The sequence below is a fragment of the Schistosoma haematobium genome, chromosome 2 (genome assembly GCF_000699445.3).
Source record: "Schistosoma haematobium chromosome 2, whole genome shotgun sequence".
NCBI classification, from domain to species: Eukaryota; Metazoa; Platyhelminthes; class Trematoda; order Strigeidida; family Schistosomatidae; genus Schistosoma; species Schistosoma haematobium.
This window is the reverse complement of record NC_067197.1, coordinates 26,346,145-26,369,825: the sequence shown is the minus strand read 5'-3', so window position 1 is coordinate 26,369,825 and position 23,681 is coordinate 26,346,145. Positions and strand designations below refer to the sequence as shown.

The 23,681-nt window shown below is 39.7% G+C and overlaps 1 protein-coding gene across 2 annotated transcripts in view; it reads left to right on the top strand.

Moving 5' to 3' along the window:
• Positions 1–23,681, top strand: part of EIF2AK3_1 (Eukaryotic translation initiation factor 2-alpha kinase 3) — a 41,961-nt gene that overhangs the window by 14,985 nt on the left and 3,295 nt on the right. For both annotated transcript variants that reach the window (XM_051219200.1, XM_051219199.1), the window contains exons 5-10: positions 11,193–11,400; positions 15,890–16,098; positions 16,772–17,310; positions 19,142–19,497; positions 21,248–21,518; positions 22,430–23,075. In XM_051219200.1, the coding sequence (XP_051067931.1) occupies positions 11,193–11,400; positions 15,890–16,098; positions 16,772–17,310; positions 19,142–19,497; positions 21,248–21,518; positions 22,430–23,075 (2,229 nt within the window). The remainder of the gene's footprint in view (positions 1–11,192; positions 11,401–15,889; positions 16,099–16,771; positions 17,311–19,141; positions 19,498–21,247; positions 21,519–22,429; positions 23,076–23,681) is intronic.

Here is a 23,681-nt window from a genome sequence, read left to right as displayed (position 1 = left end):
TAAGTATGAGGGCGGAACAAGCACTGTTAGAGTGGATCCCCGTTAACAGTCGTTTATGTGCTGTTCGGCTCAACGGCTCCGTAAGAACTCGAAAAGATAGGGACACACATCGTTGCCTTTTTGTCGTTTCTGCCTACGCTCCCACTAACTGCATCTCGGATGAAGTGAAAGATGAATTTTACAGAAAGCTGTCCGAACTTCTGCAGAAAGCTAAACGTTCAGACATAGTACTCGTGGCAGGTGACTTTAATGCCCGAATAGGTAGTTTAAACCAAACAGAAAGACATTTAGGTGGGTATTTTATTATTCCGGCATAGCGAACAGATAATGGTGATCGTCTGCTGCAACTGTGCTCAGACAATCGTTCATTTTTAGCAAACACAAATTTTGAGCATAAGGAGAGACATCGTCTAACACGGAGACCCCCTACACCAAACCAACGATGAATTCGAATAAACCATATTGCCATCAGTCATCGTTGGAGAGGGTCGGTAGAAGATTGTCGCTCATTCTGGAGTACCTGTTTGGACTCCGACCATGCCCTAATACGGGCACGCATCTGCTTGCGCCTAACTGGGCGCAAAAAATCCATACTAAAAAGACCCATTGGGACTGAATTGAGTAACGAGAAAACCAAAAGTAGGTTCCAGGAACAACTGAGGTCAAACTTAGGTGGTTCTGAAAACGATGCTGGCCCAGATGTTGCTTGGCAAGATATCCAAACAGCTGTGGAAATAGGAGTGATATCTACTAGTGATTTAAACCACAGGGTTACAAAGAACCAATGGATTTCTTCAAGGTCTCTTGCACTGATGGATTCTCGTAAACTCATCCCACCAGGCTCTGAACACGATGAAGAGCGAAGACAAATCAGATCTAGGTTAACCAAATGTCTAAGGAACGACTATGAGCAGTGGTAGGCAACGAAAGCAAAAGAGATGGAAAAAGCAGCATCTGTAGGTAACACCAGACAGCTTTTCAGACTAATAAAGGAAACTATAATGAAGAAGTCAAGTGTAAGTGAGACTATCTCGGGAAAAGACGACACTTATCAGCTCTCAGTCCAGACGTTTAGAAAGATGGGCAGAACACTTTAGGGAGCAGTTCAGCTGACCTCCAGCTGTTCTACAACTAACCACCAATCCCAAACAGCCTGAATGGAACATTGTAGTAGGTTTCTCCGACTCTAATTGAAATTCAAAAAGCTATAGCTTATCCGAAATTAGGAAGCACAGCTGGTTCAGATGGATTGGCTGTAGAGGTCTTTAAGGATGGTGGTTCAATTTTAGCGATTAGGTTGACTAATATTTCAGCTAAAATCTGGGAGTTGGACGTTATTTCATCTGACTGGTCACAATCACTGATCGTCCCAATATATAAGAAGGGGTCAAAATTATCCTATGACAACCATAGAGGGATTAGTTTGACTAATGCAGCATCTAAAATACTAGCCTCGATAATTATCGGACTCCTAAGACTCGTGAACTGCAAACACGAGAGAATCAAGCTGGCTTCATACCTGTTCGTGGCTGCATCGACCACATATTCACCATCCGTCAGGTTCTCGAACACAGACATACTTGGTGGTCTTTTTTGATTTAAAAGCGGCATTTGACTCCGTAGACCGCGAGACTCTGTGATAGTGTCTGTCATTAAAAGGCGTACCTCAGAAGTACATAAACCTTGTGAAGGCTCTTTACTCGAACATTACTAGTCGAGTCAGAGCTTATAGCGAACTGTCATCTGCTTTTGCAACCTCAAGTGGTGTCCGTCAAGGCTGTCCACTTTCTCCATTTTTGTTTAACTTCATCATAGACCTATTGATGGAAATAACATTCTCGTCGACTGAATTCTCGGGTATTGATCTCCTTCCAGGAGGTCCACTTATTGACTTAGAATACGCAGATGACATAGTCCTGTTTGGTGAAGACGCTGATAAAATGCAGATTCTTCTGGTAGCACTAAGCGACAATGCCAGAATGTTTGGAATGCGCTTCTCTCTCTCTAAATGCAAGTTGTTGCTTCAGGAATGGCCTGCGTCAACACCTGAACTAATGATAGGGAGTGAATTAGTCGAACGCGTTGACAACTTCACTTATCTTGGAAGTCTGATCAGCCCCAAAGGGTTAGTGTCTAACGAAATCTCAGCACGGATTCGAAAAGCTCATTTGGCTTTTGCCAACTTACGTCACCTATGACGAAGGCGAGATATCCGTCTATCAATAAAAAGTATACTGCGCGGCAGTTCGTTCTGTTTTACTTTACGGCAGCGAAACATGGTCATTAAGAGTAGAATATACTCGTAAGCTACTAGTATTTGACCACAGATGCCTTAGAAATATTGCTGGCGTCTGTTGGGATCACCGGGTAAGTAATAGTAAGGTTAGACGCAGGGTATTAGGGAATGATGGTAAGTCAGTTGATGAGGTTGTGAATCTTCATCGACTGAGGTGATTGGGCCACGTGTTACGTATGCCTGAACATCGATTACCACGACGTGCAATGCTAAACGGTGTTGGGGATGGTGCTTGAAGACACTAACTTCTAGCCTTAGCCACGTTGATAAATGCAGACTAGTTGGTTGGGGTCCGTGTGACTATTGTAACCAATGGTTGGAGACTCTTGGTGACATGGCTCAGAATCGATCACAATGGCGTCGGTGTATACACTCTTTGTCTTCTCTTAAACTAAGTGATGGAAATCGCTTCATATCTTTCTATGAACTTACTCTTTCTTCCTGTATTATATCCTTATATGCAATCTTTCTTTTATATATTACCACCATTGAACTAACTACTTCTATGAATTTGGTGTTTATCTTGCTTTGCTAATACGGTATGGCAACTTGGACCGATGCATATATGTGCCTATTTATTTATATGAACATGTGAATATTGGTACAACAGAGCGCCAATATATATGCGCCACACAAAACAATGAGAATTCGAAGAGAAAAAAAGGTAAGGAGCGTAAAAAAAGAGAACAATAACGAAGAGATTGGTGTAAGGTAGTGTGGTAGTAACGAGGGAACGGAAAGGTACAATCAGAAGAAATCTTTCAGTTAAGGAAGACACAACCACTTTTTATGAAGAAAGTAAAAAAAGGTTACAGCAGAATCGCCACTGGCTTCTATTCTGAGCCATATCTGATAACGTCTCTAGCCACTGTGTTGCATCATCTCTCGGACCCCAACCAGGGAGTCGTGAAGGACCAACACAAGCCAGTCCTTTGCAGCTTTCTTTCATACCACGACACCATATAATGCACTGACCACCTCTCCGCTTTTTCCAACCAGTCCCAGCGTCGGCAAATAATGCACGACGTGGAATTCTCTGGGACGACATTCATAGAACATCTCCAAGCCACCGAAGTCGGTGTTTCAAGATGGTGACACCAATTGCATTATCATCTCTGTGCCCGAACACACGATGCCAAACCTCTGCATTACTGACATGGTGTTGCCACTGAATGTCAGCAATCCTTCGGAGACAGCGATGATCGAACACAGAGAGTCGTCTAACGTCCTCAACTCGGAGAGACCAGGTTTCACAAGCATAGAGCAAAACTGCTCTCACCGACGCGTTGTAAATCCGACCTTTTACATCCAGACTAACATCACGAAGGCGCCAAAGGTGGCCCAGATTGGCATAAGCCGCTCTGGCTTTCACTATTCGTGCATTGATCTCATCACTCACACCCCCACCAGCACTTATGCAGCTACCCAGACACACGAACTTCTCGACTATTTCTATCTGCTCACCATCCAGGGTGAGTACAGGATTAGGATCCTGCCAGTCTTGTAGAAGTACTTTGCACCTCGTAGGTGCAAAGCACATACCGTACCTATGGACACTGACTGCCAACTGATTAAGTGCGAATTGCATGTCTTGGGGTTTATCGCACAGTAAGACAATATCATCCGCATACTCAAGGTCGAGAAATCATTCTCCGGGCAACAGATCAACACCGCCATTGCTTACATCCATCAGAGCTGTTCCAGAATGTCATCGATGGCAAAGTTGAAGAGGAATGGTGAGATTGGGCAACCCTGCCTAACCCCACTGCTTGAAAGGAACAATGGAGAAAGGTGGTTGTATGCCCTCACTCTGCCTGAGGTGTTTGTATATAGGGCTTTTAGGATGTTAATAAACTTCTCAGGCACACCCTTCTTCAATAGACAATCCCAGAGAACAGTCCTGTCCAACGAATCGAAGGCAGCCCTGATGTCAAGAAACACTACGATTGTTGGCCTTTGAAAAGTATGACGGTGTTCTAACATTTGGCGGAGGGTGAAGATATGATCAATACATCCTCTACCAGAACGAAACCCAGCCTGCTCCTCTCGAGTCAATCTTTCTCGGGTTTTGAACAACCTACGAAGTATGACGGAAGCCAATAGCTTGGACGCAATCGAAAGTAGATTTATCCCCGATAGTTGTTACAGGAACGACGTGAACCCTTTTAAAGATAGGGACAACTATCGACTCATTCCATGACGTTGGTACACTCTCTAGTTCCCAAACCTTTGTAAAAACGTCGTCAATTCTTTAGTCAGAAAGTCACCAGCATCTTTAAAATGAGTCGGAGGTAAGTCATCTGGGCCAGGTGATTTGTAACGCTTCAAGAGTTGGAGTTCCTAGCGGACTTCCGCCTCATTTGGTGGATCGGTCGTCACCGGCCATGGAGGGCAGGACAGTCTGACCGATGTTGCCGGAGCAGCAGGCCAGTTGAACTGCCCTTCGAAAAATTCTGCCCATCGTCCAAGACGTCGATGGATGTTAGTGATTGGCATCCCATCATCCTCGCAGATTGTTTCACTCACACCAGACTTCTTGCTGCCAGTGGCTCGGATGAGCTGGAAGAGCTTCCGGTAGTTACCAGATGCAGCTGCTGCTTCCAGCTCATTAGCACGCTTCGACCACCAGGCTTCTCGGTCCTTACGCAAGCTTTGCCCGATTTCGCTACGTAACAACCTTCGTTTGTGGTCAAACTCACGGTCACCCGGGGTAGACCGACGGGCTTCAATGAGTTGTAAGGAACCTGAAGAAACCCAGTGCTTAAAAGCGGGACGTTTCGCAAACCCACAACTGACTGTACCCGCCATTTTCATGGCGTCATGCAATTGCAACCAATGCTCATCTATACTTTTCAGTGGAATGGTAGCTAGCCTAGAGGCTAGCTCGGTTCGATACTTACTTGCAACAGAAGTTGCAACCAGCTTGCTAACAACAATCCGTTGGTGGCGGTCACTTCGTTGTCCACTGAAAAGTAAGGTAAGATTGGCGCAGACCAAGGCATGGTCAGAGTCCAGATAGGTACTCCAAAAGGAGCGGCAGTCTTGTACACAACCACGTCAGCGGTAGCTGATCGCGATGTGATCAATCTGAGTCCAGGCTTGAGATGCAGAGGGAGGACACCAGGTGGCACAACGGCGATGACTGTGCCGAGAGTTAGTGCTAGCCAGAAACAGGTTGTGGTCTGTGCAAAGTTGCAGTAGACGGTCCCCGTTATTTGTCCTGCGACCAATGAGTCCCCATCGGCCACCTAAACGACTCTCTTCTGTGCCTAGACGCACGACCTGAGCATTCAAGTCTCCGGCTAGTACTACAATATCTGTCAAACGCACTTTCTGGAGAAGAACAGATAACTGGTGGTAAAATTCATCCTTGATTGCATCCGGGTTGCAATCTGTCGGGGCATAGGCGGAGATGACGAAAAGACATCGTTTCTCACGCCGATTTCTTCTCACTTTGATGGAACTTTCTAATCTAACAGCACATAACCGATTGTTAATGGGGATCCAATCGATTAGTGCTGCCTCAGCTCTAGCGCTTAGTGCGACACCAACGCCAGCAAGACCAGACGAAGATGCCACAGGGTCCCCGGATAAGCGCACGTAAAACAAGCTTTTCGAAGCGACAGATGGAGATCGAATTTGTAGTACTTCGCCAGAGTCTTGAATACGGGTCTCGGATAGACAACAAACATCAATATTAAGACTTTCCAAAGACATAGCCAGCCCTATCTGTTGTCCGACCTGCATAAATGTGCGAACGTTGAAGACAGCCAGTTTGAATGGTGCACGTGGTTTCAGAAAAACTGCTTCAGTTCTCGTATTCGGTGGTAACATACAATTTTCAACCGGACAGTGACTCGAGAACGTTTAGATACAGTCGAATTTCCACCAAAGACGAGCCGCTGTATAAGTATAAAAGAGGGTGAATAATGTGGAAAATAATAATAATAATAACAATAATAATAATAATAATAATAATAATAATAATAATAGTAATAATAATGACCGTAGCTGCTACCTTGATGCGGTGGTCGGGCTTGCCTATCGTGATGAATCAACCGAGCTTTATTGGCTGGAACATATGTTCCTGTAGGTCCTACCATGCCAGGCAGGTCGATTGGAGAACGGTAAGACTAAAAGCAGCAACTCGAGGTCTGAGGGCGAAGTCGTACTGCTGACTGTAGAGAGGTGTGACAGCAGTAAGGTGTTTCCCTCAGACAACCAGCATGACAGCGATGCTGCCTTCCCACAAGGAGGGGTGGGGTTAGAAAAGGTCGACCCTAAAAATGTTACATCTCACCTTACCTCACGGACATCCGTCTCCGGCGGTAAGGCCCTTTGAAGAACGGAGCTAACACGTTAAAAACCTTCCACGAAAAGGCCATGCGCGTCCGGCCTCAAGCAGTTGTCCCTTGGGCACTGCGGTCACGCTCCCAGGTCGTTAAGACCAACACTAATCCAATTTCCTTTTCAGGTTCCTCAAGAAATACCCTTCCACGGTGTGGGCAGCCGGGAAGTGATACCAGCCTTCATACCCGTAACAGCACACGAGACCAAGTTGGTCACATTCAAATCCTTCCTACACCTCCTAATACCTCTCTTATCTCCATGACTAACCCTTCTCACGTCTCTTTATCATCTCGCACCGCTAGGTCAAACGATTCGAGTACGCGGAACGCTATTCCTGGTCTCCTGAAACCACGCTCTAAACTACACGTAGGAGCTTTTAACGTACGAACACTGTGCCAAATAGGACAGCAGGCTTCCTTAGCTAGGACTTTAGAATCCCGCGCCATCGATGTGTGCTGCGTCTCCGAAACGCGCATACAGGATCCGAGTAGCGTCATCTATTTGACCTCACCATGCCAAAATATAGAACCGACTCGATTCACACTTCGTGTATCTGGAAGCCCAGATTCTGCTTCTCGTGGCCTCGCAGGCGTAGGTATAGCATTGAGTCCTAGGGCAGAACTAGCTCTCTTAGAGTGGATCCCAGTAGACAGTCGTTTGTGCGCTGTCCGACTAAACGGAACAGTAAGGATCCGAAAAGATAGAGACACTCGTCGTTGCCTCTTCGTCGTCTCTGCCTATTCTCCCACTGACTGCAGCTCAGATGATGTAAAAGATGAGTTTTACAGAAAGCTCTCCGACCTCCTCCTTAAAGCTAGGCGTTCGGATGTAGTAATAATGGCCGGTGACTTTAATGCTCAAGTAGGTAAAATAAGCGATAGAGAAAGACACCTTGGTGGATCTTATGGTGTCGTGGCTCAAAGAACAGATAATGGCGACCGTCTGTTGCAGCTATGCTCAGATAACCTCCTGTTCCTTGAAAATACTAACTTTAAGCATAAGGTAAAACATCTTTTGACATGGCGACCCCCTAATTCGTCCCAACGTTGGACCCAAATAGATCACATCGCTATCAGCCACCGATGGAGGGGCTCGATAGAAGACTGTCGCTCATTCTGGAGCACATGCCTAGATTCAGATCATGCTCTAGTACGAGCGCGTATCTGTCTGTGTCTTACTGGACGTAGGAAAGACGCTGCAAGAAAACCTCTTAGGGCCCTACTTTATGATAGTCAAGCTAAGAGTATATTTCAGGAACAACTAGGAAAACATTTAGGCAGCCATGTATGTGATGTCCACCCCGAGGCAGCATGGAATGATATCCGAAAAGTTGTGGAAACAGCAGTGATATCTGCTTGTACGGTAAACCACAAGGTTAGGGAGCAACACTGAATCTCAGCAGCATCTATCGCACTGATAGATGTTCGGAAACTCATTCCACCTGGCTCTGAACGTAATGAGGAGCGGAGTCAGCTTAAGCGCAAGCTGACAAGAAGCCTACGCAATGATCGTGAACAGTGGTGGTTAGCGAAAGCAAGAGGGATGGAAAAGGCAGCGGCAATAGGTAATAGCAGACAATTGTTCAGACTTGTTAAGGAAACCGGTATTAGGAAACCGACCGTTAGCGAAACAGTCTCAGAGAAAGATGGACATATCATACATTCTCAATCCAGGAGATTGGATCGATGGGCAGAACACTTTAGGGATCAGTTCAACTGGCCTTCAGCCACACTTCAGTTTCCCACGATCTCTAGTCAACCTTAATGGCAAGTTAATGTAGGTCCACCGTCTCTTTACGAAGTTGAAAAAGCCATCGGAAATCTGAAGCGAGGGAGAGCAGCAGGCCCTGACAGGTTTACTCCTGAGATTTTTAAGGATGGTGGTCCAGTATTAGCAGTGAGATTAACCGAGGTCTTAGGTAGAATTTGGGAACTGGACGTAATCCCATCTGACTGGTCTCAATCACTGATTGTGCCAGTTTTTAAGAAAGGACAAAAGTCCTCTTGTGACAATCACAGAGGAATCAGTTTGACCAATATAGTGTCTAAAATATTAGCTTCAATAATACTTCGACGCCTAAATAAAGGTCGTGATGATCAGACTAGAGAAAATCAGGCTGGTTTTCGACCTGGACGTGGTTGTACGGATCAGATATTCACACTACGTCAGGTTCTAGAACACAGACATACGTTCAGACGCCCCACAATGGTAATATTTCTCGACCTTAAGGCGGCATTTGACTCTGTTGGTCGTGAGGTTCTATGACAGTGTTTGTCACTGAAAGGAGTACCAAAGAAGTACATTAACCTTATAAAGGCTCTCTACTCGAACACAACTGGTAGAGTGAGAGCTTATGGCGAACTGTCATCAGAATTGATTACCTCAAGTGGTGTTCGTCAGGGCTATCCACTCTCCCCATTCTTGTTCAACTTTGTGGTCGACGTACTTTTAGAGATAACACTCTCCTCATCTAAATTTACAGGGGTTGAACTTCTACCAGGAGGTTCACTTGTTGACTTAGAATATGCTGATGACATAGTTTTATTTGGTGAAGACGCTGACAAAATGCAGAGTCTTCTGACCACTCTAAGCAACAATGCAGGTATGTTCGGGATGCGATTCTCCCCCTCGAAATGCAAAATGTTGCTTCAGGATTGGGTTGCATTGACACCCGAACTAATGATAGGGAGTGAAGTAATTGAGCGTGTCGATCGCTTCACTTATCTTGGAAGTCTCATCAGCCCTTGTGGTCTGGTGTTTGACGAAATCTCAGCACGGATACAGAAGGCTCGACTAGCTTTTACCAACTTGCGTCATTTATGGCGTAGGCGAGATATCTGTCTATCAACCAAAGGACGGGTTTACTGTGCAGCAGTTCGTCCCGTCCTACTTTATGGCAGTGAAACATGGTCAATAAGAGTAGAGGATATTCGTAGGTTACTAGTATTTGATCATAGGTGTCTTCGAAATATTGCTCGTATATCGTGGGACCATCGAGTAAGTAACTCAGTTGTTAGGAAACGGGTACTAGGTAAGGATGGCAAATCAATTGATGAAGTAGTGAAACTTCATCAGTTGAGATGGCTGGGACACGTGTTACGTATGCCCAACGACCGACTGCCTCGACGTGCGATGTTCAGTGGTATAGGAGTAGGTTGGAAGAAAGCTAGAAGCGACCGGACCAAAACATGGCACAAGTCCATGAAGTCACTGACAAGTAGACTGAGTCATATTGGTAGGTGTAGACTACCTGGTTGGGGACCGCGAGATGATGGCAACCGATGGTTAGAGACCCTGAATGACATGGCTCAAAATCGTTTGCAATGGTGCAGGTGCATACACTCTTTGTGTTCTCCCAAATTTTGATCTCCTTATTCCTCCTTGTCTCTTTTTTTTCTCCTCTCAAATTTATTTCACTGTATTATACTCTTTAAGTAACATCTCCAAACACCAATCTTCCCGATTACTGCTTATACTCTTATTACCTCTACCACTACGGGATTTGAATTGACCACTGCATCTCTGTGCTAATGTGGTGTGGCAACTCGAACTGATGTACGTACGTACGAAGTTCTACGTTGTTACTGACTGACTACTGACTGACTGACAATAATAGTAATGATAATAATTTGAATCATTTGATTGTTTTCCGAAGCGAGAAAAGTAGTTTCCATAGATATAGAGAGTTCATTATTTGCGTGTGGGCTGTGATACTGCCCGGGTGCCCAAACCGAAGCAGGTGGTTATCTTAGGGGGCCACTCCCCGAGCCTTCGACCTAAAGGTCTAACCCACAAGGCAGTGGAGCATCGTAAGGAGATGCAATCCCATGGTAGCCGGTAACCAACGATTGGTTCATACGCCATTTGTTCCCGCAGGATACTGGAGCCCATGTGGACCATTGGTTTGTGATCCGGTTAAAGCGCCGGACCTACGTTGTAGCTGACTGACTGAGACCCATATCTGACAAAGTCTAGCTACTGACTCTTACTGTCTCCATGACTTGAACCAGGGATTCGTGATAGACCGACAGATGCCAGTCGTATACATCGTTTTTTCGTCCCTGGTGCCATGTCATACTCTAACCCTCTCTGCTCTTAACTACCATTCCCAGCGTAAACAAATAATCGGCGATGTTGAACCTTTTATTAACCTAAAACCTATTAAATTGTATTTGAATAATGCCATTTCATGTAACTGGATTTATTACAATATAACATTATATTCTGGTTAATAAAGCTAGATACTGAACTCTAGTAATAAATCGGCGTCCGGCCAAGTATAAAATCTGAATTTAGCTGAATGATGAGAGTGCTACTAGAATATCATGTTATAAATCTTTCTCTTTTTTGTTCTCACTCATATTAAAATGTCACAAGGAAGATTAACCTATTATCATACTTGGGATAACATTTGATGTATACATATATGATTTCACTATTACCCCATAGCTGTTGTCTAACAACAATAATCGGTAATTTAAAACAGGATTGGATAGATCTCACTTTATGATGACTGTCTCCTAATACTTGGCTTTTTTATCTTTAGCATGCTCAAAAAAAGTTTGTGGATGAGTCATTTATTGATATGGAAGAACCGTATTGGGATATTGGACTAGACAAACATACAATAACTGCAAGAACGAAAGGTTTACAGTCTGAAGAAATATGGTCCTACAACTTTAAATCAAGGATTTCAAAAGCTTGGATTTATCGTAGGGACCTACAAAACTTAAGACCATTGTCATTGTTTATGTGTAAGTTTTCCTATTCAGTGTACGTCAAGTGTTATATATACTACAGGTGCAACATACATGACGTATCTTCATATGTTGCTCTAAGCCAATTAGTTGTAGTGTGATTTTTATCTGCAAACTAATATTTACGAGTTAGTTATCCTATACGATAAACCATCGATGTCAACTTTTGCTAAAAGTCGTATTAAAATCAGGCAGTTGGTTCTTTTATTGTTTACTTTGTGAGAAAATCAATTGTAACTCAATGACACTCACTTTTGACTTCACTGTTTTCCTTCGGATGTTAGAGGGTCGATGTTCGTCGACCATTCATTACCATACCTAGCCTAGAAGCTCATTTGACGATTAGTGTTACAACTTGTAAATGATTTACTAAGTACCGGGTTATGCACTCTGGTTGAGTCATCTGTTTGTGCAAAGGTTACTAATACTATCCAGGTACCCAAACGGAATTAAGTAAAATATTATCCAAGTGATTGGAATAATATATCTAAGAATGTCATATTATCCTTATATCTTTGGCTTTATTTGTCAATAAGATCACGAAAATTTAGATAGAACCGAGTTTCCACCACAGGCGAGCTGCTGTTTAAGTCGAAAAACAAGGATACATAAAGTAGGAATAAAAAAGAGGGTGAATAAATGACGTGTGTTCGGGCACAGGGGCGATAATTCAATAGGTGTCACTATCTTGAAAAATCGATTTCGGTGGCTTGGAGATGTTCTATGAATGTCGTCCCAGAGAATTCCACGTCGTGCATTATTTGCCGACGCTGGGACTGGTTGGAAAAAGCGGAGAGGTGGTCAGTGCATTATATGGTGTCGTGGTATGAAAGAAAGCTGCAAAGGACTGGCTTGTGTTGGTCCTTCACGACTCCCTGGTTGGGGTCCGAGAGATGATGCAACACAGTGGCTAGAGACGTTATCAGATATGGCTCAGAATAGAAGCCAGTGGCGATTCTGCTGTAACCTTTTTTTACTTTCTTCATAAAAAGTGGTTGTGTCTTCCTTAACTGAAAGATTTCTTCTGATTGTACCTTTCCGTTCCCTCGTTACTACCACACTACCTTACACCAATCTCTTCGTCATTGTTCTCTTTTTCTTTTGCGCTCCTTAGTTTTTTTTCTTTTCTATTTCTCTTCGAATTCTCATTGTTTTGTGTGGCGCATATATATTTGGTGCCCAATATTCATGTGTTCAAATAAGTAATAAATAAAAAATACGAAAATTTTAAGGCTATTCCCGGTTATTTTAGATAAATACAAGATCAAACATAGAAACTTGGTGTAATGGGAGGTCGAGAAATGTGTCAGACAATGCAATGATAATTCCATGAAGTAATAATCGAAGCAAGTTATGCTTAGAAACAAACTAGTCATATAAATGACCATTAGCGATTCCTTCTTTATCAAAGCATATTTTATTGTTTATGTTTAGTTTAGTTTAGTTAGTTGATTATCACTGGATGGCGAGATGGTTTTTAATCAACTGCTATCTTACTGACCTTGATATATATATATATATATATATATATATATATATATATAGTTATAAATTCACCAAGTCTATATTATCTGGTATAATACAGTCACATCGTTTTATTGTACACAATGCAATATCACTGACCTAAACGATTGATTAATGTTCAACGTTTCAAATAATATACATATTGTGCTATAGATTTTATGTTGGGAAGAATATCTGGGTATTTCTATTTTCAAGGTTATGACAAGTAAATTCTGAAGAGAATAAGCTATGCCTGGGTTAGGAATAAGGTACTTTGTAAGGTTGGCAAGTCACTTGATAGTAAATCTCCATCAACTGAGGTGGTTGAGATATGTGTTACGTATGTCCAACTGCCACCTACCTCGACGGGTGATGTGTGGTGTAGGAGTAAGCTGGAAGAAAGTTATGAGCGGATAAACCAAAGCATGGCATCAGTTCATAAATTTATTGACAATTGGTGTAGACTACCTGGCTAGGGTCCTCGTGATTATCATGATCAATCATTGGAGACTTTGAATGACGTGAATCACAATCGTTTGGAATTGCACAGGTACATCCATTCTTTGTGTTCCCCCAAATTCTAAGCTTCTGAATTCGTCACAACACCTCGTTATATATATTGTTGAATAGTATCTTCGATGCCTAATCTTTTCAATCACCACTCGTACTGTTACCAACTCTACTGTTCTGGAACTTTAGCTCATAATTTCATCTCTCTGTGCTAGTGGAGCATTGTAATTTGGATGGATGCACGTATTTACCAGGTTCTACGTTGTAGTTGACTGGTGTAACCTTACTCTATGAGTTATAATGTCAGTAGATGTTAACTTCACAATTAACTGTTCCCTGTTCCGCACTACATAATCATTAATACCAGTTTCGACCATACTCAAATACTGTCTAAATGTCACTAATGCTAGTCCATTATCATTTCCAAGCGCAAGCTGTTCTTCAGAGACGATAGTGATAGAATAATTCTAGCCTCCCTGTAGTGGCAGTAGAGATTCCCATTAGTCACCAGTGAGATCATGAATATTATTGTTGTAAGGTGTTCGCAAACAAGGTCTGATTTTGTTAGTTTCGACTGAACAAGAATTCTCAACGCTCTGATGGGAAATTGTGATCAGTGGAGCTAATCCAAGTAGGGAATGTGAAACTGATATTATAGTTGGTTATGGTTTATGGTCGTAGATCATTCTTGATTGACTTGGGGCTACTAGTGTGAAGAATCGGACCCTAACTCATCGACCTAAAATTGCTCGTTCGCTGCAATATCCGAAGGTTTTAAGTCTAATCCCTTTTGATTCATAAGTGCATGCCGCTGTGAGTCCTGAAGGGGAAAGGAAATATCTGTTCAACACTCCTTAGTGTTTAGTAGTCATCTGATTAAAGTCAATCCGTTACATAAACTGTCTCCAAATTTGACGTCCTTCAGAAACATCGTAACCAGAAATGTATTTTTATGGTTTTTCTGTAATACCATTGACTGTCGATTGAATAAACTAGTTTTTAAAATCTCTATGCTAATTAAGAAATCTTGTTAGGAAATACGAATACAGTTTACTTTTTTTTATCGAGTATACAAAGTGAGTTGTATTTAATACTTCTTAATCTCAGTAGATTCATTTCCCAACATATATAATTACTTCCACAATAACTGTACATGATCTTTTTTATCATACATTATGGTTCATTAATTATTTCACCCAAGAATCATCCATGAATACAAACGGAGCTAATTTCATTTAGACAATTCACGTGAACCAAAATAATTTCAATCGTCAATAATATCTTCTATTCCGAGTTCAAATATTTTGCTGTAGGTAGAACTATGGAATCATTCATAATGTCTGAATTCGCTTAGTATCTATCGTTTGTGCATATCATGATTTATTTCTGTTATAACTTGTGACCGTCGATTAATGTGCAGTGACTTATCGATCGGATCAATGACGCGTAAACCCGTATGAGCGGCCTAGAGTTCTGATTGGCCCTGCTTTCCGCTTAGCCCAGCCAGTTAAGTCCAGAACACCAGTCTCAGCCTCTGCAATATGAATCATTATATTTCAAACATACTGAGTTTATACACCAGTCAAACAGACCACAACGTACCAATAAAATATGAAATAACATTTGTAAAAGAATTAGCCAGATGTGGCTGTGAATGAGAAAGGTAGGAATTAATATACTCGGGATAATTCGAGAAAAACTCCACCTGTAGCTCTTCTAGAGTTACTGCCGGTCCCAAGCCCGGGTAAAGGAGGGGCATGGGGTTAGCGACCCCATCCCGTAGAAAACTAACTCGCTAAAAAACGCTAACCAGAAAAAATAATTCAAACTATTTAAACTCTGCCCTGGGAGTTAGAAGGTCTTCATTTAGAAGAACTATGACGCCTCATGGTGAAAGCCGAGTTTTTTCGGAAGCCACGATGCCGATGCCCCTTCTAACAACCAGAGCAACAATTTTTATAGGTACATGGAACGTCTGAACAATGTGGGAGACCGGGAAGACCAGTCAAATAGCAACGGAAATGAGGGGATACAACTTGGCAGTACTGGGAAGCAGATATGAAAAGGATGAATAGGAACTGGAAAGGATTGCCCAGGGCAAGGTTGGATGGAGAATGCTGGTGAGCGGCCTATGCTCCTACACAAGCAGTAACAGGCGTAAGTAAAGTAAGTAATTATAACTCAAGAATGGTAAGACGTATAATAATAGTTTATGGGTCAAAATAAAACTTATAATAAGAGGAATATGAATATGCATAGTTTAGTTACTTAATAATTATACAATAGAAATATACATTTAGTATTGGTCCATCAGTAGATCCCAAAAGTTACCATTCTTTATTCTTGTCGAGACATAACAATTTCCCACTCGTTTTTTCCAGACATTGTGTTCGATTAATGTTGTACATGTATTTTTTATGTAGACATTGCAATTTCACTTCCAATAATGGTGAAATGTTAATAATCATTTTAGATGACAGAGTTGCCTTACTATTAATTGAAAAGGTGAATGAATTGAAAAAAACAACTGCCATTTCAAATTTTGGATCATTAAAAGGAAAGGGCTTGAATCTGTTCAATGGGAAATATACTCTTTCCTCACCACGTAAACAAAAACCTAAATGTCCATCACGCGATCGTCTTATTTATCTTGGCAGCTTAAATGGTCAGCTATATGTTCAAGTAAGTTCATGCAATGCAATCATGTGGTGTTGAATAGAAGTTGTAAACTTAACCATAAGGTTCATTTTTAGAAGTGATATAATCAGTCAGTTTGTCAAGCACTGAAACCGTACTTCAGACAAACTTTATTATAGTACCTATGGTTTTGACCCTCCGTTTTATAAAGTACAAAAGTAATCGATGTAATAACACTTGTATATTCTACGAAGTCCTACATTTTGTTTACAATAAAGTGTTTTGTGTAAGGTTTATATGAACCACTTTTAATGTAATTCAAGAGTACAACCTCTCTTCATCATGGTTATTAAAATATTACATTGTGGTTAAGTGTGCCGTAGAGTTTGTGCTTATTACGAACTTAGCAATTATGTGAATTCGGACTTGAAGTTTTGTAGATCTGACACCAATTAATATCATATTTAACGGATTCTAAAATCATTTTTCACAATTTCATTTGAGTTTTGAGATTTACTTTGATGTCTTAAACTGGTTCACTAGTAAACGGTAGACTCAAATTTAATCAGTGCTAAAGTCAACCGTTGTGAGTTTTCTCAAATGTTTGCGTTATAAAAGAATTCATTGACCTTTTTATGCTTTCCTGTACGCGTAGATTAGTTCTCAACTAATATTATTCTAAATAATTATGTTATCATGTTCTATCCCTTTAATTCAGACTGAAGATGGTGTTGATCTTCCCAATCCGGAAACGATAAATCTGTCTAAAAGTTTATCTATACATTCGGCTGAATCACTGAATAATCGTCGTTCTGATTTAACTGGCTACTATCAAGCATCCTATTCAAAATCACCCAAATTAGAAAAATATACACAACCATTTATTTTATATGATAGTGTTGAAGAAACAATTGAAAAAGCTACCGCTTTAGGATTTCCAAGTAATGTGGGACAATTCAAGCCTGTACATGATTTTCAACCGGAAACGATACCTGAAAAGGCTTTAACTTCGACTGATATTGAAATGAGTGACACTAGTGGTATACCAGGACAATTTCTTGACAGTGCAAACGATTTACTTATGCTCCTATTACGTGCCAGTGAGATTGCTGTAAATCATTCACCGTCTGGTATTGAAAATAGTAGGTCGTTAGGATTTAATCTGTCTGCACATTTCATGCAATTGGTAGTTTTGACTGGAGTAATTTATTTCACGGCACATTGGATAATGAATGCGAGAATTAACTATGATACACAGTAGGTTTCTTTTTTCCAAAAAAGGCAATATGCTTAAATAAACCTTTTCTATTCTATTTATCTTTTAGTAATTTGCCAGTTGATTGTTAGTTATTTACTGCACTAATTGTACAATATTGAGATTTAAGGTTGTAAAGTACACCGACTGGTAAATAGTCTATTTTATGTGTTTTACGTTAGTTTAATTATATACCTAGAATTCACCTAATTCTAATACATCTTTACACTTGGATAGTGATATCTAGGACAGAATTATCTGTATATCTAAACCATACTCCTATATTGTTTTCAAAAAATGTAGATTGGGTAATACGATCTTTTTAGTATGTTATCCTTTAGATTAAAAAACAATGAGCTAATGCGAGTTGCTTAGAATAGTAGGGTGTGGGTTGGTGTTAGACTAATACATCTTTCTTTTATAGTAAAATACTTTAGTCGTTATTGAAACCGTTTTAAATGTTTTAGTCTAATGTTGAATTAACTTTGAGTTTTATATCCTACTAAATTATGTAAAAAGAGATAATCGATAACAACCACGAGTGTATAAGATGATGAATGAATCAACAATACTGTTATTTGACAAAACTTATACTTATAACTAATATTTTAATGCCTACATATTTGTTAGCATACTTCTATGGAGTTTTAATATGCATCCTTGAAAAAAAACATGATAAGGTATCTAAAGGATGAGCTGTTGATTCTTTTCAAATGGTAATAAATACAGTAGCAGTAGCGAATATATTCAATTTTGTTATTTTTTAAACGTGGAAGATTAAATAATTACGGACCAAGTATAGTCCATCATTATTAATAAAAATATTGAAATTCAGAATGGTATTAATAATAATTGTTGTTTTGTCAAATCTCTTAGATTCTTTAGAAGTAAAATGAAGTTAATAGTTATTGTTCTTTTATAGGATTTGTGACTTCTGTCCAAGCTATTTGTTTAATCATTTTACCTACAAACAAAGCATATCTGCTAGTGATTATTTTGTTTTTATTGATGATACACGTTATTTGCTCTACGAATTTACATTGAACAATGAAACTTTGTAGGGAATTTCGATTGTTACGAATTCTTATGAATAGTTACTTAAACTGACTTATCATCATTCCAGTAGGCTGAAGGTGGTAAATTGTGATACTTTTTGCGAATTTTCCTATTAGCTGTCATTTTTGAGTAATATACCGTCATATATTTTTCTCAAAATAGTCTTTCAATTTATGACAACCATTCTTAACATTTGCTGATTCCTATAATCTACATATGATGTAGCTATTTGTTGCCAGTGCTACACAGTAAGCAGAAAAGCGATAGTTTTTTATGTTACAAGCGTTTAATCATGGATAAAACACTAAGGCACCAAGCAGAAGAGTGGCTTAATAGCTAAAACACTCAGCGTCCAACTATTAAGTCATTACATTTGAATCTCTCTCCACCTACCTACTAAAGTTTAAACCTCCGGGTAGTTCCACTAACCTTCACACCTTAAATATGACCTAAAAGCGGGTACAGGAACCCGTGCTTTGTAAATTCATTATCTAAAATACCAATCAAAATTGATATTAGCCACACCGGGTTCATGATTTATTGAATACGAAATAAATGCTCAAATCAATACACTTTGGATCGGTGACTGGCACTAAAAATGACTTACTACTAATTTTAAGTAGGATTTTTCTGTCTTTAAATTTACGTAGTTTTATTTGTTCTACAGAAGTGACGTACATCAAGTCACGAAACGTCAGAAATACAATTTTCTATTCATCGGGATATAATAAAAGTATATTTATTGTTGACGTAGTTATTGTTTTTTCATTAATTTAGGTTGAAAAACTATTCGTTTCAGTCTGAGCCATGTAATTTGGAATCAGTTGTTGTCAAAACACATAGTTCATCGGGAGACTTGTGTGATTCACCAAAATGTCCATCATGTTCAACTCCGAATAACTTAACAACAAATCCTTCATGTCAGTCTCTGCTTAATACTGTCAATATGCAACCACCTAGTTTTGTTTCATCATTTGAAACAGATTTCAAGTATATACGTCGACTTGGACGTGGTGGTTTCGGTCAAGTGTTTGAAGTTGAAAATCGTCTTGATGGTTGTCGTTATGCTATCAAACGTATTAAAATGAACGATACCGACGATGATAAAAATATATTTTTACGAGAAGTAAAAGGTATGCATGAAATAATAATATTTATAATTTTGAATTGCACAACTTTCTTCACCGCGATAGCAAACACTATGTGAATTTAAGATCATAAAAGCTTGTTGCATATTTATTTACAAGCTTGTTTAATGTCAACGAAATCGGAATGATATAGTGATTCACTGACTTTTATTATACAAATCTTGCTAGTTATTTCATATGAAAGTAGATATTTGATTGAATAACCATTATATTATCTGTTCAACATTCAACCAGTTTATAGAGATGGCTTGACAACCAACTAGCTTCCAACAGTTTTTAAATCTAAGGTATATATTTATATATTTACCGTTGCTTTTTGTATCATTCATAATCTGCGGGTGTTTTATGGGAGAACACTATCCTTTTTGTTGTTTTCAGCTTTTCATATTCATGTAACTATGATTATGCAACATGGGTAGTTTAATTAACATCAAGAAGTCTAATAATTCCCATTCATTTAATACTTGGAATCTTTAAGTGAATTGAAGCCTGATTGATTACCGATATACTAGTCATGGTAAGGTGTGATTAGCGAATGAACTCCCGACCGTTGCTGCTATTTTGATATGGTGGTCGGGCTTGCCTATCGTGATGAACCAGTCGGGCTATGCTGGCTGAAACAATCGTTCCTCAAGGTCTTACCATACCAGACAGATTGGTTGAAGAACGGTAAGACTAAAGACAGCAAACCCAAGGTCAGAGGGCGAAGTCGCACTGCAGACTGTACAGAAGTATGACGGCAGTAAGGTGTTTCCATCAGACAACCAGCATGACAGCGATGCTGCCTTCCCACAAGGAGGGGTGGGGTGGGGTTAGAAAAGTTCGACCTTAAAAATGCACACCCGCCTTGTCCCACGAATATCCGTCTCTGGCGGTAAGGTCTCAACAAGTACTGAGTTAACACATTGTTTTACCGGCCTCAAGCACTTGTCCATTGGGTACTGCGGTCACTCTCAGGTAACTAAAACCAACTATAACTCAATTCTCTTTACAGTTACCTCTAGAAGAACCCTTCTACGGTATTGGCTACCGGGAAGTGATAACCACCCTCATACCTGTAACAGTACTCAGCGATTGAGCAAAGCACGATCCATCCGACTATGCTATATATATATATATATATATATATATATATATATACATTGCAAATGTCGTCCACTGTTGATTTGTACTGTAGACTCACTCTGTGTGAACCGCTTGTATTTCAGTTGATAAGCTATTGTGGGCCCATATTCAATTCTTAATTATTGGTCGGATATCGAATGTCTGTGTTACTTATTTCGCCATCAGTTTAGTCAAGTTTTATTGATCATACTGACCGTACTATTTCGTATCTATTATCGAACGTTATCAAATTTCTAATTCCTTCCGTTGTATTAATTACTTTAAATTATAGTCTGAATGATTTTTGCTTAGCTTTTAGTAGTTACCTATGTATTTTTCCATTCAGTTTTAATCTTTATTATCTCTGTCCCCAAAATAGTAACTAACCCGTATTTCCTTATATTATTGTGATCTTAATTCATATTATTGCTGGCATTATTAAGGCTAGAAATATTCTATTTATTCTTTTCGTTTATACATGTATTTTGGTTTAGTTAATTCACCTGTGGATTTTCTGAAGTTCTATTTCTAGTTCATTCATAGATCGATAATGGAAATAGTTTTTCAGCATTAAAAATAGATTTTGTACACAATTCCATGCGACATCTTTTTTGTTTTGTGCTTCTCTCAGCTTTAGCTACACTTGACCATCCAGGCATTGTCCGCTACCATCGGGCTTGGAAGGAATATCCTCCTGCTGGTTGGCAAGAGTCACATGATGAATTAGTACTCGGTTTATCTGACGACTTAACTTCCAGAAGCGGCGACTGTACAGATTGTGGGAACAATGAGAATTGTCTATCAAATACTCTCTTTTCGTCAAATATCGATTCGCGCCATTCAAGTGTATCGCTTTGCGTAGATAAAAGCTCAATAGGATTGAATGAGTCTCATCACTCCAGGTGCGTGATTTCTTATTATTTAAATTAGGGTTATTAACTCTAGGTTTAGAATTATTCTGACTGGATTTTTATTTGTTAATAAACATGGACTAATCAACTTAAAATGAACTATTGATTTTTATTATCCTGTAGCATAAGAACCCTCCATTCTAGCATTTATTCCTTAGTGGTAATCAGCAAGTGATCGAGGAGTGCCTTCAACAACAATATTCCACTCATGGGGTTATAATTTGCAAATTGAACAGAAACGTGACTTTCATGAAAACTGAATAATACATTAAATAGGTCAAAAGTATCACTTGCTTAACAATTTCACCTTTGAACTATCCCGCATCATTTTGTAGGAGATGATAAAATGGGCAAGGTTTCAATTCTTTAGAGGGTGAGCTGTCCATAAAACTGGTATTCTCCAATCGTTTATGTCATGTCGTAGTGTTTATTTTGTGTCACTATTTTGTATTTAAGCATATTATTTAAATAGAAGAGAATCTACTTTATCGGCTAGCTGTTTTATCTTCTAGTATCGGTTCAAATGGAGGCTAACGTCAATATTCCTCCAATCTTGGAAACAGTCTTCACCGGTTTACACTGTATCACTGCATTGCATATACCAATCGACATTCTATTCATCCATTTCTAATATCATAGCTCGCTTCCATTTATAAAATCCTACTTCATAACCGAATTTCCTATCGAAGTGTTAAACGAATATAATCCTCTTATTTCAACTTTATATCGTCTGTTCAAAATCTTACTCAGCTGGAGAAGCAAAATATTCAGAGTTTGTGAGAAGTTTTGAATTATCTTATGCTCTGTTAATCTCATTCAATTATGACTGATGTTTATAGGACTCAAACCTTTTTCTATATTAGGAATATTTTCTAGTTGTTTTATTTTTGATTGCATTTCAGCTATCGAAAGCTTTCAAAAGCTTGTTTGGATGACAGTCTTATCGTTTTTGATCATCAAATCAGTACTGAAACATTTTCATTAGATGGTTCAAGCCTTGTAGAACAATCCATCAAAGATAAATCTAAAAATGAAACTAAATATACATGCTACTTGTACATTCAAATGCAATTATGTTCTCCAATAAGTTTACGTGATTGGCTTGTTTCTCATAGTATTCCAGAATCACGTCCACCACGAGTTGAATTGATTTGTATGTTTCGTCAAATTGTTGAAGCTGTAGCTTATTTACATGATCATTCTTTAATGCATCGTGATTTAAAACCTTCAAATATCCTGTTTGATTTAACCAATCGTCTTAAACTTGCAGATTTTGGTTTAGTTACTTCTATGGTTGATGATAAATTAAATCAATCAGACAGCTCTTGTATTAATTGCAATAAACAAGGGGAGCAGCCCTCATGTCCTTCAGTGACTACTATTGTAAATGATTTGAATGGTGAATCAGAGCATAATAATAACAATGCAATTATCGATCGACAACTATATCCTTTGAAAGAAATTAGCACTGCTCAACAAAAGCGTTCTGTATTGACACGTAGACATACTGATCACGTGGGAACAGATCTATACATGAGTCCTGAGCAAGTAAGATATTTTAGCTAAATTATGTTTTAGAAATCATTGTCATTTGATTAGCTATTGTATTATTGTACAAACATAATTTATGTTGGCGGTTCTCACATTTCTCTGGTTTTTAATTTTTTCGCTGAAATTATTAAGTCTCTGTAAATGGTGACTACTAGTTACTAATTTTTGTGTTAGCTCCGTACTTGTTGAGACCTTACCGCCAGAGACGGATATTCGTGGGACAAGGCGGGTGTGCATTTTTAAGGTCGAACTTTTCTAACCCCACCCCACCCCTCCTTGTGGGAAGGCAGCATCGCTGTCATGCTGGTTGTCTGATGGAAACACCTTACTGCCGTCATACTTCTGTACAGTCTGCAGTGCGACTTCGCCCTCTGACCTTGGGTTTGCTGTCTTTAGTCTTACCGTTCTTCAACCAATCTGTCTGGTATGGTAAGACCTTGAGGAACGATTGTTTCAGCCAGCATAGCCCGACTGGTTCATCACGATAGGCAAGCCCGACCACCACGTCAAGGTAGCAACAACCGTCGGACCAGTATCCTGAAGGAACAAACGGCGTATGAACCAATCGTTGGTCACCAGCTACCATGGGATTGCATCTCCTCA